This window comes from Cottoperca gobio, chromosome 22 (assembly GCF_900634415.1).
Source record: "Cottoperca gobio chromosome 22, fCotGob3.1, whole genome shotgun sequence".
Classification (NCBI taxonomy): domain Eukaryota; kingdom Metazoa; phylum Chordata; class Actinopteri; order Perciformes; family Bovichtidae; genus Cottoperca; species Cottoperca gobio.
Window position 1 is genome coordinate 8,178,678 of NC_041376.1, and position 18,806 is coordinate 8,197,483.

Below are 18,806 nucleotides of genomic sequence, written 5' to 3' on the forward strand. Positions count from 1 at the left end.
GATTATACTGCACGAGTTGTGTGAGCCTTTTTAAACACATGTTTTGATAAAACTATTTACTTCAATTCATCAATTCTCTGCTTTTAGATTCTTTGTTCACCATGGAGGCATGCGAGAGAAACAAAATCTTCTTAATGAATTCAAGATAATGCAGGGTGAGTAATTGATGTATAAATGATAAAGTATCTTTAAGTACCTTTAAGAGCCAAACAATCGAGCATGGTCTGCCAGGCTTTGGATTTCTTCTCGTTGAAGCAGCGAGCATTGGGCTGCTGTGAGAGCAATCGGCCTACTTTTTATTTAAAGAGTTTCGGGGGATAGTGTCTTTTTGAATCTTTCCAAAAACCAAAACCACAAGTGCAAAAGTAAAATGAATCGATAACCACTGTATTACCACTGTGCTTTTGGATGGACTTGCATTTATTTAGCACCTTTCTAGTCCTCCGACACTCTAAGCACTTGTACACATGTCAAAATGAACCCATTCACACACACATTCATACACTGATGTCAGAGCTGCCACACAAAGTGCCAAACTGCTCATCAGGATCTAATCCTCGTTCACACTCTGGTGGCTTTGCCTTCGGGAGCAATTTGGGGTTCAGAGTCGACATGCGAAGTGGAACTTTTTGTTTTGAAACACATTTTAGTGTTAGCATTAGTTTACCGTTTACTAATCCTGATGATGACAGTGTTCTTTACCGCCGTCCACTGTTGTCGGCTAGAAATGAGAAGCCTGTTTTTTGTCTACTTTCGTATGAAATTAAAGAACCGTTGTTTCAAAAAGCTAAATCTGCCACCGTCGTGATTGTAAACTGCATTATGTGCCGCGAGAGAAGGGAAAGCTTGGCAGGCATGGCAACGATAGCTAAGGGGGAGCGGGGCTTAGCGAACGTTCAATTTACCACCATAATATAACTGGGGCACCAACATTTCAATAAGTATATATATTTGCTTTTTAAAAAACACTGTCTTGTCCTGAAGAGCCGAGTAAGCATAAATGCAAAAATGGACACCGGCAGCATAACTTTTATCAGTCCCCGCAGAGTGGCAGGTTAGCAGTTCAACATGAACTGGAATGAATGTTTTGTCGCCTGCTGCCATTTCTAATGGCACCACTACTTATTATTTTTAATCTCCCTTCAACACTGGCTCAGGAAACAATGGCCGTCTCTGGAAACATTGTTAATACGGTAGCAGTTTCTTATCTGCAAGTCACAGAGGAGGAGACAGAGAAAGACGACAGGAATAGTTGCCAAATTAAGTGTGGTGCTATAGAACCTGCCCTCTCATTCACAAACATAAACACACACCTTCCCGCACTGCATACGAAGTACTGTACCCTCACTGTATCTTAACACCTCCCACAGCGGGATAAACAGCAGATCTCGCTGCCTCAGGTGTTGTTTGGCAAGGCAAACACACTATCCACATGAAGGAGTCCTCAGAGAACCTTGTGATAGGCTCACTGCTGTTTCTACACTGCCAGAGAAACTCAAAACAACAAAAGATATGTAAATCAAGCACACTTTCCTCTTTATAGTGTTCTCTCATAAGTGTGAAGAGGAGTCTATAGTATGGATGGAAACACAAGTAAAAACCTGTTTACCTGAAAATCTTTTCCCGTGTGTTACAACGTAATGATCAGACAATGCACACCGCAGGGAGTAGATCAAATGGTTGTTGTAATGCTGCAGACTATAACCTACTTTAGGCAGTTTCCACCTCCCACTCTGCTTGTATACTTTTCCTCTTTCATGGTTTCAGGTTTCAATGTGAAACCTACTAAAGGTCACAACCAGCCAGCATCCATCTTGGATCTACAATGGGAAGCCCTTATGATGCCCGCAGGTTGATTTACTAGTAATGAGCAACGGGAGGTGAGCGGGCAGAGCCACCGCCTGCCAGATATTCTATTCACAGTGACCAAATGAGGACATTAAACTTTAATAGCCGCTGTGCTATCCCTCCTGAAGTCTGCAGCTCAGAGACACAATCACCGTATCTACTGTAAACAGTAAACCTTCATGTTCCAGCTTAGAGGATATCTCCACATGTGTTCTTTTCTGTTGTTTTGGCCATCATCTCTAATGGTACTGACCAAAGTAATAATGAGATCTGGGAGCATGGTGACATTGTTGCAAAGAGACATCATGTCTGTACGGTAAACGTGAGGATACATCCAGCAGACACCTGTTTTAGGATAAAGACTGGAAACAGCTCGCCAGGCTCTGTCCAAAGAAACTAAATCTGCCTTTATTCCCAAAATAATTCCGCAAAACTATTGTTTTAGAGAAAGGAAAGCTCTGATAGGTAATCATTTTACTGTTATCTGTGAGATTTGTCTTACTGGCCATGCTTCTTGCCCCATTTGTCTAGTAATGTAGTAGGAAAGATGACCAAAACTACAAAGAGTTGTAATAAAACTAGTTATTCCCCAAATTATATCTTAACTACTGCGCAGGCCTAAGTCAAATGGATAAGACTCAAACAGCCTAACATCCAAAAGAGACCAAACATGAGCAGAAGTGATAATTAGCAGAATGATTTCACTATTTCTTCCCTGGGTATGATCTACCACCGTGGTTGAGGCTTTACTTGAGAGCCGTGAGTTGTGTATTTCCTCTGATGCAAGACTCCAGAAATACAACAGTCTCTTGCGGATGCTCCAGTACCAGCGGCCAGAAACACAGCTCTGTGGATTATGTCACCAGAGTAATGATGATGACTAGTCAACACAGTTTGCTGCCTGAGGACAAGAACTGCAACTGAGGAGCGATCCCCACACTGTTTATCTCTTTTTAAGTTTTGTATCTACATATCAAAAGAGACTCAATCTTAAGTGGGTAGGAGGAAGAACTTGTTGGCCTTCAGAGTACTAAAACTTATAAAGCACTTCTTTACGTGCTGAAGTATCAATTTTAACTTGAGGTTTGTTTCAAATCATCTAAAATGTCATTAAAAACATTTGCATTGAATAACTGTGGTTGTGACGAGGGCATGAATCAGGAACTTGATGTACAGTGAAAGACTCACCAAACTCCCATCCCCAGCTCCTTCATGTATACTTGGCCCTTTGAACAGCACATCAGTCGTAGCCATAACATTTTAATTGTGTAGAGTAGAAGCTTGTGTGAGTATGTGTAAGCATCAGAGGAGAAACAGCAAGCGTTCAATCAATTTTGACAAATTGTCGTCATATCTCACACTATTCCTGATCAGATCAGATCACAACAGGGAGGCGCAGCAGGAGTCTCCACAGGGGAGCTTTCACACTTCTCGCTGAGGTGTTTGTTTTGTGCAGTTCAGGGCTGGTGCTCTTCTCTACTGGAAGCCTCATATTGGCTTTAGCTGAGCTTTTATTCTACATTTAACATTGAGGATTGTAGACTTTGTCCACCATCACTAACAATGGACGCATTAGGAAGGAAAGTACGAGGAGGAGGAATGATTACAGCAAGAAGAACTGATTGCAATGTTGATGTGGGCCCCTGACTATCGTTTAAAGACAGACATGACAAACTGTGAACCTATTCTTCGAGACAATAGGTATGGTAGGAGTTAATTTACCAATAAAACAACCCTCTGTTTAGTGAATTCATTTATCTCAGTCCCCAATAAGCCAGTCGATACCGTTTTCACCACACAGAGTGTTTTAAGCTAAGTGACATAAAAGCCATTTTGCCTCCATGGAAAAGCTTCACGTGGCAGTAGACTGAGCTAAATGATGGAGAAGCTTTAGGAGACGTACTGCACATAAAATGGAGAGTAAATTGAAGCGCCATCTGCAACTTACTGCTGCCAAACCGACTTACTACAGTGTGCCGCTGGCAGCTCACTGCTCATCATAGTCCAATTTAAACCTGCTTTATTATGCTGCAGAGTGCAATGTATCTTTGTACTGACTGGATCACTATCTGCACGACAGAAGGACTTGTCTCCTGACAGAGGATAAACATGAGGTTTAATTGTCACCTTTAGACATTATTTTTAGTGGAAATTAATAATACATGGACTGCATTTACTTCTGCTGATTTTACATGTCAATGTCAATTTACTAGACGAGGGAAGTACGACACCGTCTACGGACACAATTACTGTAGGTAATATCTCCTGTGGCTCTGGAGGGAGTTTTGAAAAGTCTGGAGGAGATTTGAAGTCTGTGTTGTAAACTGACATGGTTATTTCCTAAGCAGCGACGGTCTAATAAATGTAGCCCCAGTTGCATTATGGGAAGTCTAGGATCCGGTGGTTTTGGACTCAAACTAGAAACTAAAAGTCAGATTTTTTAATCTGTCACTCAGCATGTCACCCAACTCTATGGATGTGTAATACCACATTGCTGAGTTCTCTTCAAAGCAACGTATTCTTCTGAACTTTCTGGCAGTACATTTGTTTCTGTATCTCACACGGGGATCTAGAGTTTTAAAGGTTCATAAATATTGAGAAAAACCTGGTGATCAGTACTTCAAGCAGGTTTCTTAAAGTTCCATATTAACACTCATTGAAAGGTGTTCTTGTTAAGCTCTTTCCAGTGTTGTGTCTCTTTAAAATAACTGACCTGACAAAGTATCACGTTTCAGATCGTTCAAATTCAGGCAATGTTGTTGTGTAAAGTTTTGACCTCGGGTTGGGTTTGGGGGTTTTGAAAGTTATTAAGAAACTTCTCTCTTTGAATGTGTCAATGCATTTCACTTTTTCCAAGTAGATATATAATATCCAATGGGAAGATAGAAAGAGACAAATTAAGTTTAGCTTCAGATCACGAGTTGTGTTTGGCGGTATCAGTCGGGTTTGGGCTCCGGTCCCGGTGAGGAACGCCAGTCACTGTTTATACTGTGATTGTCAGCATGAGGCCTTGGGCTAAAACTCCAAATTCGTCTTTCCTCTGTGCTGCTCACAATAATGTCAATGTACAAAATTAAATCTACAGGAAATGTTTTGTGGAAAGACTGCATGCCCTTAGAGAAAGAGCTTTCTGAGGAATGTAGACAATGCACAGCTGATCTACTCGGTTGTTTTGAATGGACTTTTCTCTCTCACATCTCTGAAAAACAACTCCATTCCTCCTAAATTTAATTCCTTTTTAAGCCCAGGGCACAATTATGAGATCTCTTTAAATTATACTTTGTTTCCCCTTGCTGGGTAGTAAAAACAATTTCAGTTAAAAAAGGTGAATTTAATAAACTTTATACAGATTTCATGTTTCATATTGCTGTGCCTGTATGTATTGACAAAATGAGTCCTCTGTCTCTTTTTCTATTGATGTTTTCTGACATAAGTAGACACTTTTATGGCTGCAGAGCTACACGGAGCCGCAGGCCAGCATTTCATTGGGTTCTTCACCCCTTCGCAACCTTTCAAACAAGAAACAATGGTCAGACACGGAGAGAGAGAGAGAGAGAGAGAGAGAGAGAGAAAAGAAAGAGGTTGTGCTCGGAAATGATGATTCACACAATTCATACGCTGTGTGTGTGTGTGTGTGTGTGTGTGTGTGTGTGTGTGTGTGTGTGTGTGTGTGTGTGTGTGTGTGTGTGTGTGTGTGTGTTAGGACAACAACCTGAGTTAAGATTTCTCCATTGTTAAAAGAGAATGAGTTCAGTCCTCACTGCGGGTTTCCACGACAACACAGTCGTGACATACCTGTGCTCCTCGCCTGGCGGAGGACAAGAAGTAATCGCCTCACAGACTGTTGAGATACAACACTACGTAGACAAAGAAGTGTTTTAAAGAACGGCTGCTGCTGATTTACTGCTTAATATTTATGCTTGGTATATGTTGTCATATCTTATATTTGTGTCATTTTACATACAATAAATGCTCATACTGTAGTGTTCTAGTTTTCCTAGTGGTCCAGGTCCAGACTGAAATATCTGAATATCAGAACCACTATTGGATGGATTGCCATGAAACTTAGAGCTGACATTCATGTCCCCCTCAGGAGAAAATGTCCAATACTTTGGTTTATGACTAAATGCCTGTAAAGCTCACGACACTCCCATCAGCAGCAGTTGTACTTGTACTACACTGTACAATTCCCCTGCTTGGCATCGATACAAAGTATATTTTCTTCTTTGTAACTTTATATAAAATGTAAAGTCATTTAAGTCTGCAGTAACACACTTTGACATATTACCACCTTTAAAGCTAATAAGGCGAACTTGGTAAATGTTTACATTTACAATTTCAGTTAGTGAAAAACAACAAGTTCACATAAATGTCCACACTCTTATCTATCTGCAACTCAAGCTCTTAGGAGAACTATTTACTATATCCAAACATTACAGAGGAATGAATAAACTACTGAACATAACTTCTGAATCTGAATTCAGAGACCGCCTGCAGTTTTTGGGATCCTCCGCAGCATACAGGAGCTCAGCTCAGCACAAAGAGCACAAAGAGGTACAAAGGGCCGTGACGACCAAATTTCTCCTTTGAAGAGAGGTTGCGCTTTCCACCTTTAAGGCGTTTTCTCTTTATCATCACGGCCCAGATGGAAGATCTGGAAATCCACCATGTATTACACTGCAGGAGGCAACCAGGGGTTGGCGAGCTGTGTGTGTGTACGCAGGTTGAACATACAGCATTATGCACAGCCCTCCAGGGTGCAATGAAGTATTTATTGAGGTGTAATAGGTGCAATAGGTGCACAGTTTGCTCATCTATCTCGTAAGAGTGTTATGTGTGTTTGTTTGACAAAAAGCCTCCTGTCTGGCAGAACGGCATGTATTTTTGCAGCCCGACTGGAGAACAAATTATTTTTGATGTAACATGAGCAGTCTCTGAACCGTGACTCTGAACAAGAGAGATCAGGACTGAAGCTAATGCATTCCACAAATAAAGGAATAATTTATCAGAGCTAAAGTAGCCATAGTTCAAACCCATGTGTTGAAGAGCTCTGTCCTCTGTATTTTATACTCTATGAGACATTAAACTGCCATACATCCTACTCTTACATAGATCTTTTGTTTAGAAGACACTTAAGGTCCACTGTATGGGCGCTCCAGAGGCTTATGTTGCTCCGCTGACCCTGTCCTGTTGGCTTTGACAGAGCCTTTTAAATGCTGTGTGGCCAGACAGGCGTATCTCCAATATTCCAGGGAGCGATGAGGATGGTGAGGTGGGAAGTCAAAGAGAGGGGGAGTCTTAGGACTTAGACATGTGACTCACTGGGGTCTGAAGCAGAGAATACAGATGCACGTGCACACTCAAAGACAACCCGTTGAGTACGCTCCAAGGCAGATCCCTCATCATCCACTTCCAGATGCAACAGTAGCCCATCCTCACAAATGACTCGCGCATAATCTCTGATCTCGTCATCTCGGAAATAATTAGACAGAAGAATGAGAGAGCGGGGAGGTGGTAAACTGCTCCGGGCTAACCTGAAGGGAGCCTTCGTAAAGCATCTGCTTCTGACTGCTGTGTGCCTAGCTTAGGGAAATATGAAAGAGGTGAATAAACAAAGCCTCTTTAGGCTTATTCCTCAAAGTCTGAGCGAAGCCCAGAGGGCTAGTGATTTCTCACAGGGGCCGGTGCAGGAGGCAAAGTGGATCGTGGGTAGATACAGCTGATGAAGGCGAGCGGAAACATTTGTTTAAAAGTAACAGCAAGTCAATAGAAGCCAATACAACTTTTTTTTTCTCAAAACTTTTTTATTGAGCTGGCTCCAAAACTAAACTCAGCCGCTTTGACTGTAATAGTATAGGCCCCTGCAGTACGTACACAGAGACACTTCCACGACACAATTGGACTACGACAATTCTTTGACTATTGGGACAGTGAGATTTCTTTTTTCCTGCTTACAGAAAGTTGAACTTTAAGAAATGTAACATTTTATCTTTTGACTTAAGGAGCACGTGTCCATTTTTAGAGCATAACACACTCCTTTTGGGCATTAACATTTCGGCTTTTATTTGAGTTTGACAGCGACATTTGTGACTGGCACAAGTGAAAATACTTCAGCAAATCACCTCATAAAGAGGATATTAATAAAATAAATTAAAGAATAATAGCGATTACAGCAATCTACTGTACACGGAACCTTGAAGTGGAAAATTAACACAAGGTGGAAAAGATGAATTCCCACAAAGTTTCAATTATCTACAAACTATGTGGAGTTTTGGTTGTATCACAAATATTATGCCTAAGAATGATCTGAATATTTGTAAACCAAGATTGCCTTTAATGCCATGTACAGTACTGTAGCAGGGTTATGACACTTGATTTAACTTTACTGCCACTGTTGTAGTGATACATAATTACATGCTTTTATGACTAAAAATCAAAACACTGAAGCTAAAAGGGTTAGCACTCATTGTTACCTTTTGTTTTTCTCTACCAGATTAATTAAAGCTCTTTCCATTGCACAGGAAGTTTGAAAGACCTACAGTTTCCCTCTGGACGGCACCTTATCCGAGGTGCTGTTTGCTTTAATTATGTAACAGGAAGCAAGGATCATCTCCTTAAAAGTCAATGATTCCTCACTCACTGGAGGTGAAAGCAATTAACTTGTAGATGTTATGATCATGTTACGCTGACATGCAGATTATAAAGACACCTTAAGGTAACAAATGGAAGAAGACTTCATGATTCACTCCCTGAAATATAAAGTTATCAACTGATAAATACAACACTATGGATTCACCCTCCTCTCTCTCTCCTAATCTATACAAGATTAGGGGTTTGTTTTAATGAGAACAACTTCTCTCTCATGATGCGCTTGTTCAGCCATAATTGCCTCTCTGTGGTATCATACTGCCCAGTGAATGAATATGAGAGTTAATTGAGGGCTGTGAAAACATTAGCCGCCTCATTATTTTCACGCCAATAAAATCCAAAAGACAGCCGAATCGACTGACCAAAACAAAATCAACAACAAGATTTACTTCAACTAAACATTCTTCAGGAGCCTCACTTCTTCTGCTGCACAGATGATGGTGACAGAAAGCAAACAACACGCTGCACAACATGTATTCATATTCTCCAAACATACTGCACTGTTGAATGCACAGCAGTCCACCCAACCCTTTTGTGAAAGCACTCAGACTATGCAACACATGGACAGCTACTCACAACAATCATTATTTTCATACTGTAAGTGTGGCAAAGCAACTACACACACTATCTCAGAGCAGCTAATAAAACAAGGCATGCACTTCTCCTCTTTTTCGCCTTACCGTTTCAACGCTTTTCGCCTCATTTTCAGCAGATAAAATCACAATATTCATGTGCCTGTGCATCCCCTCAGAGCGGCATGCATTTAGAAAAAGCCTCCTCTAATTCTGACTGGAGACAGGCTGGTAGGCAGAGGGAGAGAGAGAGAGAGAGAGAGAGAGAGAGAGAGAGAGAGAGAGGGGGGGGGGGGGGGGGGGAGCTGATCATTGAATGGAGCAGGAGGAGGTGTATGGGAAGAGGAGGGGTTATTGGAGTGATGGAGAGAAGAAGAAGAGAGAGAGAGATGTGGTGGTGGTGTCACTGCCAGGAGGAGAGGAGGTACAAGTGAAAGTGGCTAACCTTGTGTCATGCTGCATCTCTCCATCAGCTTCCTGGTGGGAAGACAAGAAGAGAGGAGTAAAATGATTAGATTTATTTATCAAGCAGATTTATCTAGCGCCGCTGCTGCCACTGCACGCTGTGGAGCACCTCTTATCTGGTGTTTAACGAGCTCTCAGATCGGCTACGTCTCGGCAAACAAATATATCTATTATTTTCTGCTCTCTCACATAAACATATATATCAGCATTGAGAACATTAAGTGACACAGGGAGGAGGGAGAGAGACAGAGCCAGAAATGACAGATTAACAGCGCAAAAGAAAAATGCTGTGTGCTGCAGAAATGAAAGGAAAGTGCCCGAGGGTGAGAGGCTGACTTACATACTGAAAAACACAAAAGATGAATGATAGAAAATGGAAAATTCTAAGAGGAAAAGTAAGAAGGTAAACAAAGCTGAATAATTGTAAGCAAGAGAGTCAATTCAAAAGAATAGTTCAACATTTTTGGAAAATACACGTTCTTGTCTTTCTTGCCGAGAGTTAGATGAGAAGATCGATAGCACTGTCACGTTTTCAATCTTCTCATTTAACTGGAAAGAAAAGACAACAAATAACTCGTACGTACCACAATTCCTCTAAGACATACAACATCTAAAATGTCATACAAGATGGAGGTGACACCCCACTCCTCTCAGTTATGCTCCATCACGTTTTTATTTCCTCGTATAGACATGAATGTGAGAACAGCTCCTTGTTTGCACACATTTGTTTGTTACACATGAATTATGCATGACATGGATTTCACAAGAGCATTTACCATTTACATTTTCACTTGGGCTTAATTCTTTGGTGCAGAACCAATTACTCAATGCATCCCCTGGACCGGAGTTGACATGGCAGAGCCTATATGTGCAGCCAATGTCCAAAACTAAAAAATATTCAGCAGATCTACTGCAACACAAGTGCTAAAACTCTCCCTAATGTATGCTCATGATCAGGAACTTTATAGAGCTCAGGAAGTCAGATACTGTTTGTGCGTGTAGTTAGTGCTGCAGCAGGTGCTTGTGTGTGCTAAATTGCATGCAGTTCCAGCCAGCCTAAGGATAGTCGAGGATTCAGTGAGGTATAATAATTGTGACAGGTACACAGCTTCAACATACGGGTTGTGACAGAGCAGTGTGTGTTTGTGAGCGTGTGTACGTGTGGTTCATGACGGTGTGTGGGTGTTACAAACAGTGCGAGTAATACAGCAGGATGACTCATACAGCTACTGAATGAGACAACGCTCAGTAATCCCCTCTGTCCATCCCTCCATCCCAGCACCCCTCTGTGAGGGGAGGGCAAGCCTAGAGAGAAGGAGGGAGGAGGAGGAGGGGATCGGCATTCCTGGAAGGCGTCATTGAAAGATAATCTGCAGTTGCAGCTACTACACCTTTATTTTGCTGTCACTAAGTGACGATGATGGTACAATCTGTAATCTAAATGTTAAAAAAGGGTGACCCCACTACCAGAACCATCAAATGCTAGTTATGGTTAGTTTATATCAGTAAGTGGGAATACCACAATAAAACATGGTCATATTCTCAAATATGATCAGCTGACATACACACAAAAACAACGTTACAGAGCAACACAAAATCTTGTTTTTGCTGACCTGCAGTGGGTAAATTTGTTACCTTGTTGTAGTGATGTAGAAGTGTAGTCCAGGGAGTGTCAGTACACCGTGACACCCCTGATGGGTGTGGTTACAGGTTTCCAGACTAGTGTTAATTTACCTAAGAATAAAGTTTTGGCACTATTTAATGGCCAATACTTTTTTATTTCTGCAATAGCCATTCAACTTCCATCCATTCGGTAATTGTCGCTTTATAACATGACATTATATTACATTACAGTTAATTTAGCTGACGCTTTTGTCCAAAGCGACTTACAATAAGTGCAATACAATCATGAGGATACAACTCCGAACGGCAAGAATCTTGCAAGTACTTCAAACAGGTACAATCCTTTAAGTGCAGAACAATAGCTTCAAATAAGCCAAACAAAAGTGCAACATACAGAAACAATAGAATACAAATGAAACTATTAGCTACACATAAGCCAAACCAATATAAGTGCAACATACAAGGAACAGTGGTGCAGTCGAAACAGGTGAGTTTTCAGTCTGCGACAGAAGGTGTGAAGACATATAAGATTCATTGTGACCTCCCTTTCTGCAAGGAACGGCTTGGGATTCACAGGAACAATGCTTCTATCTACTGGATGTAATGCAGAAGACAAAAGCTGGTGCATGTGACAACATTTATTCACGAGTTTAACATTGTTGACACTGTTATCCTCTTTAGTCTTATTTATTTAAACAACATGATGCAATGAATCCTCTAATCCCTCTCCTTTGTTTTTATTGCACAATATACATAGTTCAGTCTTCTTCTACAGGCATCCCTAAATTAACCAAGAAAATTATTATTATTTTTGGCTAGCTAAACATACATACACACATAACACTGACATATTATCAACTTTTATTTTGACATGACAAAACTGTTAGCAAACAGTTGCTTTCCTATTGATTATTGCAGCCTTACATTTAATACAAACTCCACGATATGTTTGTCGATTTAACTTTAATATACAGTATATGTTCAAAATAATTGGGCATTTAATCTTAAATAAACATTTCTATTTAATGTCTCACTCTCGTTTCATTGCAGGGCATTTTTGTTTTTGAAAAGCTGGTAACAACACTTTATTTATTATAAATGTATTATACTATAGTATGTGTTAGCTATACTTCATCACATCCAGTATATTCAACAGTGCACACACACACACACACACACACACACACACACACACACACACACACACACGCTTGCCCTTTTTTCCCCTCCTTGTCCGCCCAAGTCACTAACTGTGTGAAAAGCTGCCATACAGCAGTTTTCTCTCTTGATACCAAAAGCATTCCTTTCAATGTGTACTCCCACTCATCGGCTGAACAGTTGCTAGGGAGCTGCCATCCAGTAAATACATTCTGATCAGGAAGCTACATCCCAAACATCTCCCTGCTTCCTCCCTGTTGGACATTAGTCAAGGTTCACACATTTAACAGCTGAGTAATAGTACAACAATGTAGCAGGGTGTAAGAAGCCATCGCACTGAGTGGCATTTCCAAGCCCGAGGCTCAAAGGCACCAAAAATATGGAGGAAAGTGTTTAAATTATTAATGTATTAGCTACCTTCACACAGGCAGCCCAGCAGGATAGAGAAATTTGTTTGAAACCCGAGCCATCTTTTTCTCTTTTACTCTAGGCTCTGAGTAAATAAGCAGTAAATAAGAGTTGATGTATTTTTAATATTGCATGCCAAAGGGACCAAGACTTTCTCTTTGCTATCTCTCAGTTGGATGTTTGGAGGGCAGAGAGATGCTAATCCATTTAAATGAGAAGTAATATAGACCTTTTTCTGTAGCAACCCCTCTGAGAACATCCTGGCTATGAAAATGCACATCCAGTGAGAAAAGATTAATTCAAACTGCAGGTCACACTTTCATTTCCAGTCTGTGTTTGGAAAGAACGAGTGAGGATATGTTCTGCACAGGCACTGCATTCCTGTGCATGTACAGCACGAAATAAGTCACATTCCCCATTCACGTTACATTAATGAATAATCATGTTTGCAAATTTTGTTTTGTATGGCAAGTGGGTGATGTGTCAGACCCAATTAAGCAAAACACCAAACATAAATGATTCACATCTAAGTCTCGATGAGTAATATTCCGCTAACAAGGAGGAATGTGATTCAATACAGTATATCAAAGCCTTGAATAAAGATTGAGGGAAATCATCAGACGCTTGACTAATCTTATTCACTTGGGTCCTCATTTCCAGTTATGAGGAAACACAGTGTATGTTCCTCTCTTATATATATTTCTTTACATGATCACAGCAATTGTCTGACAAACAAATGTATTATAGTATCTGCATTCCTCATCTTGACCATGTGTGTTGAAAGTTGAAAGTGTAAAAATGTAGTTAAAATGACTGAATGTGGATTTAGACCAGCTTGTAAACTTGATTGGAACTGAATATTTTCTAGCAAATACTTTTCACAGTAAAGGCTTGTCAGCATAGGAAACTATTTGTGGCTTTGAAAGCATGGTTTACAGCAGGGGTCATTAACACGCGGACCGCAGTCCGAGTCCGGACCCAGACGTCGACCTATCCGGACCCGGACCTATAATCAATACATTATTAAGGGATTTTCAATTTTGACGGGGCGCTTCTATTTTAACCGGCGCAGCCTTTTTCGTTTTTACGGCCCTGGTTTAGCGGTTCAGGAAACTCACAGACCAATTGCATGCGAGTTAAGCCATCCCACGTGATGCTACTCAGCCAATCAAATCTGTGCACTCCGGGGGCGGCAAACATTGCGACTCTGAATACAGACAGATGAGCAGTGAGAGGCGCGTGACAGACGGAAAGCGATTAGACGAGTTAGCGATACAGGGAGAGAAAAATAACTAGTCATGGCGCTCTCCAAGAAGAGAAAAGTCAACAAAGCTTTCAACCCATAATGGGCTCATTCATGTTCATCCTGGGAGCACAACACCAGCGTCTCATATGCTCAGAGACCGTGGTGCTCATTAAAAGTGGTGATGTGAAACGCCACTATGAGGCAAAGCACAACGTTTTTGACCAAACATACGTTGTGCCAAACATGTTCAAGTCTGAACTGAGGTCAAAGAAAATAAGCAGTCTCAGAGCCCAATGTGATTTTGATTTGTGACAAACTAAAGCAAATAGGCCACGTGTCAGCATCATCAGCCACAGAACAGTTTAACCCAGGATGTGCTAGTCTGGGTTAAACTGTTCAATTGTTAAGTGTTGAGACTGATTTATTCTAACATTGGTTGAGAGTTAAATCAAGATGTGAAACAGTTAAAGAAAAAGGGGAAACTCAAGCTGCTGCTACACTTTATTTTATTTTTCTAAAATTAAGCACTTTATTTTAAGATGCACAATTTTTCAAAAGCTATTTTATTTATTTTCTCAATTTTATTTTTAAATGCAGCCCGAGAAGAACATTATACATATCTACAGTATTATATATCTGTATAGTTCAATGTTAAGTGACAATAAATATTATCTAAATGTTTTTAAATTGTACTTTCTTTATTATATTTGACAGTCAGTTGTTGAAGACGTGCAGACACACTAATTCATAACGCAAGTTAAACATTATGATGCTCCGGACCTTTGCTCATGGAAATTTTCTCTAACTGGACCTCTTAGAATTTTAGTTGAATACCCCTGGCTTACAGCATAGTATTGTAAGAAAACTTCCTACTAACTACATTAGAAATTATGATAATAAATTGTGGTTCACAGGGTCCAAGAAGCATGTTTCAGACTTTATGTTCTTGGCCACAAACTCCCTCTATAAGGCTTAAAGCAGGAGCTGGCAGCATAATATATATCAATAGAGATGATAGCAGATGGTAGTTTACTCCTTTCCATTGCCAGAGAAAGACATTAGGAATCAAAAACAGCTTAGTTTGTCCAACACTACCAAATATTCACAGGAACTATATTCTACCAAAGATAAAATTGCTGATAAGGTGTTCTGTAACCCAGTTTCTCTTGAAACTACATTCATATTGGACAATTGAAATTGCAGTATTTGGTGCAGGGAGTAGTCTGCCTTTTATGTAGTAAGTGTGGAGGTGTAAGTCAGGTTGGTGGATAGGAATGTAACACAATTGTAATTGTAGGAGACCGGAGTTTGTGCCCTTTCAAAGAGCAATAACCATGATCATTCCCTATCATTGAGCAAATGTTTTAGTCGCCATACGCAGATATTGTAGGACGAAAGAAACATGTTGTCACTGAATGTAATCCGGGTTTTTCCAAGATTGCAACTAGGACAAAAAATGTCAAATGTTTTAAATGTAATTTTCTATTGCCATGCGCACCTCAAATTATTTTCCATTCAACTCCAATTGTATTGGGGTGTCAACCTACCTACCCATCTCAGAAGAAAAGGAATAGAAAGCATTTGTTTGTTGAAATAGATGAATATACTCTTTAAATGTAGTGGTACTCACAGTGATATTGATAGGTCTGGGCAATGAGGTAGATCTGTAGGACATTCTGGGAAAGCCCTCTGGCCAGCTGAAGACAGGGCAGGGGTTACTCCGTCCACTGGAAGTTGTTTGAGGAAGAGGGGGCTCATAAGTGGTAAATACCATGTTCTTCTCCCTCACTCTTTCCATCCTTCGGTCTTTCTCCCAGCAGGGCCTCTCTCCCCCGTTATCCTTTTCCTTCCCTTTCTTTATTCCTCGGTCTCTCTCCCAGGGGCTCTCTTTTCTCTTTTCCCTCTCCTTTCCTCTCTCCATCCCCATGCTGCCATTTATCTCCCATGTAATCTTGTTTTCTCTCTCCTTCCCTCTCTCCGTAACCTTCTCCGGTGCTTTCTCTTTCCTCTCTTTCCCGAGGGTGCCATTAGCTACCAGTTCATCAAGTCGCCTTACACTGTCAATGTCTGTTTCTAGATAAAGTCTCCCAGTGGAGGGCTGCGCCTGGACCTTTGTACATAGTTCCAGGTCTTGCTCTTTGTATGAGTGACTTTCCCCTTTCACTTTACTCAACACATCCCCGGACTCCAAGATCTTACAGCTGGGTAATGTCTTGCTCCACTGGTGGATGGAGCTGGTAATGTCCTTTGAATCATACTCCTTAATGGTCTGGAGGTTTGAACTGGTTGGGCTGTACCACAAGTTTGTTGCAGATGTAGATAGTGGTGGTGGGTTTGTGGGCATAGTGGTTGTTAGTGATGGGTGAGATGGGGTTGATGGCGGCGGTGGTGGTGGAGGAGACAGGTAGTGATGTCGAAGGGTGGGCTGTTGTTGAGGAGGACTGCCGTTAGATGTTAACACCCTGCAGGTCACCTCATTCAGAAACTGTGAGAACTTGCGCCTGTTCTTAGTCTTCTCGTCCCGCTGATGGGAAAAGATTGTTGTAGCCTTCTTGCTAAGGCTAGACGATGACACACTTTGAGTTCTCGCGTCTTTCCTTATCGCTGTGGAAATCCTCTCATGAGCACAATCTTCTTTCATTTCAGTTTTAACAGCAGGACGTGAGAAGATAAGATTTTGGTAAATGATTTCAGGCTCAGCCATGACAATAGCAGAAGCATGCTCAGTAGTGCAAGACTTTCCATCGGATTCCTCATTGCTATCTTGCTTACTAGTTCGTAGCAGGCAGGTGGCCCCTGAGCTCCAGCTGTTAGTGTCCCAACTGCCATCATCATCACTGGAGCTGCCATTGCCACTCTGTAGGCTGGGGCTGGTACACCTCTCACTGAGGCTAGGGCTTGAGTTCAGGTCCAGGTTTCCCAGCGACCTCCTCTTCAACCGAGAGATTGATCCTCTCAGGCTGGATAAAGAGCCCCGGAAGCTGGTCAGAGATCCTTGGAGACGTGGCATTGATGCTTGGAGGCAGGGAACAGACCCATGGAGGATAGAAAGGGAACCTTTGGGGCTAGGACTGGTGGAGAGGTGTAGACTGGAAAGAGATCCTTTTAGTAGTAAAGGAAAGGATTGGCGGCGTAGCGGTGGATTTTCTTCCTGGTCACTGTATGGTCCAGAGAAGACAGGGCAAGATGCGGTGGAAGAGCAGGAGTCACGATCCTGCCGAGTTGCTGCTGTTCTGGCTCTTGGTTGGCGCCGCAAAGTAGCCATGTCAATCGCTATCTTTCCCCTACTTCGCACAGCTTTTGGTGATCCTTGCTGTACAGACTCAAGCCTGAGACCATCGTTTGAAATGGACACACACAAGTGAACCATGTCAGGATCAGTACAACAGATTTCCAATGGCTTTCTGTCCCCTGGCTTTGCCCAATTGTCTGCCCTAGTTGTCCTGGCCACCAACAGGGCACCCACGCTGTTGCAGTGTGACACACTTTCACTGCTCCAGCTCAGAACACAATGATATCCAAAAGAGGCTCGAGTCTGATAGTCATTTGGATGTAAACCAACCTACTTTCATTATCATTCATTGACAATGTCAATTCTATTTTATCCTTTTAAAATAGCATTATAGATCAACAGCGGCATCACCAGTGCTTTGTCTGTGGGCATCATCTGTAATGAATTTGTGTATCGACAAGGATGGTGTTGGAAAGCAGCTGGATATCTAGGTCAGAGATATTGACCATAGTTACCATGTGAAATCTGCTTTGTGTGGCCAGAGATTGATCGGCCACAAATGGTATTTTTAGTGGTTTGTTGTTGTGTTTATTGTGCTGCGATGCAGAGATTAATTTACAAGAGTACGTTCATTAAGTTTTACTCGTCCCACAAGACACACTTGATATTATTAATATGTCCCTCCTACAACCTATTGGTGGTGGTGCGGAAGCAGCATCTGTTTCCTTTCGGATGAAAAGGAGCCTCCCAGCTGTATTACCTTGTCCACCTGGCATTTAAAGATCCAACTCCTATTAGAAACATCAGCTCTCTAGCTGAATGGATAATATAGATTGTTTTTTTCCATGAACATACTGTATCTCTCCCTAAAGTTTTGCACAAGTAAGTAGTTTGAAAGACTAAAACATATAATTATCTTGTACAAAAACAACATCATTTGATATATCTTGTACTGAATCTTAAACCTCAACAAACATGTAGAGCACTTACAAACTAACATGACAATTTAAGTATAGGATATAGTGAGAAGAGAAAAAAAGGACAGAACAAAACTGAAGCCAATATTAGAACAGAACAGACAGAACCACTCAATCTGTGGTTTTTCTGACTCTTGACGTCCACAATTGGATCACAATTAGGGTTTATCGGTTGGACATCAATAGCATCCTAAGTGTGGCTCCAGTCTTGCGTAACCACAGCAGCTAATTGCATTGTTGGCAAAAAAGTGAAACCTGGCTTCTATAAATAGACTCTTAATGGAAAGATCAGCATCAACATCGAACCAATTCATTCAACTAATATATGCTAAAGGTTAAAAAAAAAGGGAACAATAGTTAAATGTTCACTCATCAGATTTTCATTCGTCAAAACTAGCGAAACTTACAATGTAATTTAGTTACTTGTATTTAGTTGCACACTCTCATGGTAAGAGCTTTTTAATAAGGTGCATCAACTACTGTTTCGACATAAAGTCTGTTTCTGTTTTGTATGTCTTCTGAAACATATTGCAGTACAGCCAGATCTATCAGTCAAATAATGAAATTCTTGACCCACAGAAAACGTCTAACAAGGTAGCGTTAGTGAAAAGTGGAGTGATAACAAAATC

General features: G+C 41.1%; 1 protein-coding gene across 2 annotated transcripts in view; it reads right to left on the minus strand.

The window, feature by feature from the left end:
- Positions 1 to 18,806, minus strand: part of begain (brain-enriched guanylate kinase-associated) — a 113,593-nt gene that overhangs the window by 27,561 nt on the left and 67,226 nt on the right. The window contains exon 2 of one of the 2 annotated variants that reach the window (XM_029460092.1): positions 9,514 to 9,545. In XM_029460092.1, coding sequence (XP_029315952.1) covers positions 9,514 to 9,530 — 17 coding nt within the window. In that variant the 5' untranslated portion in view covers positions 9,531 to 9,545. Of the gene's footprint in view, positions 1 to 9,176; positions 9,249 to 9,513; positions 9,546 to 18,806 lie in introns of those variants that run through there. The other variant, XM_029460091.1, reaches the window with a different exon arrangement.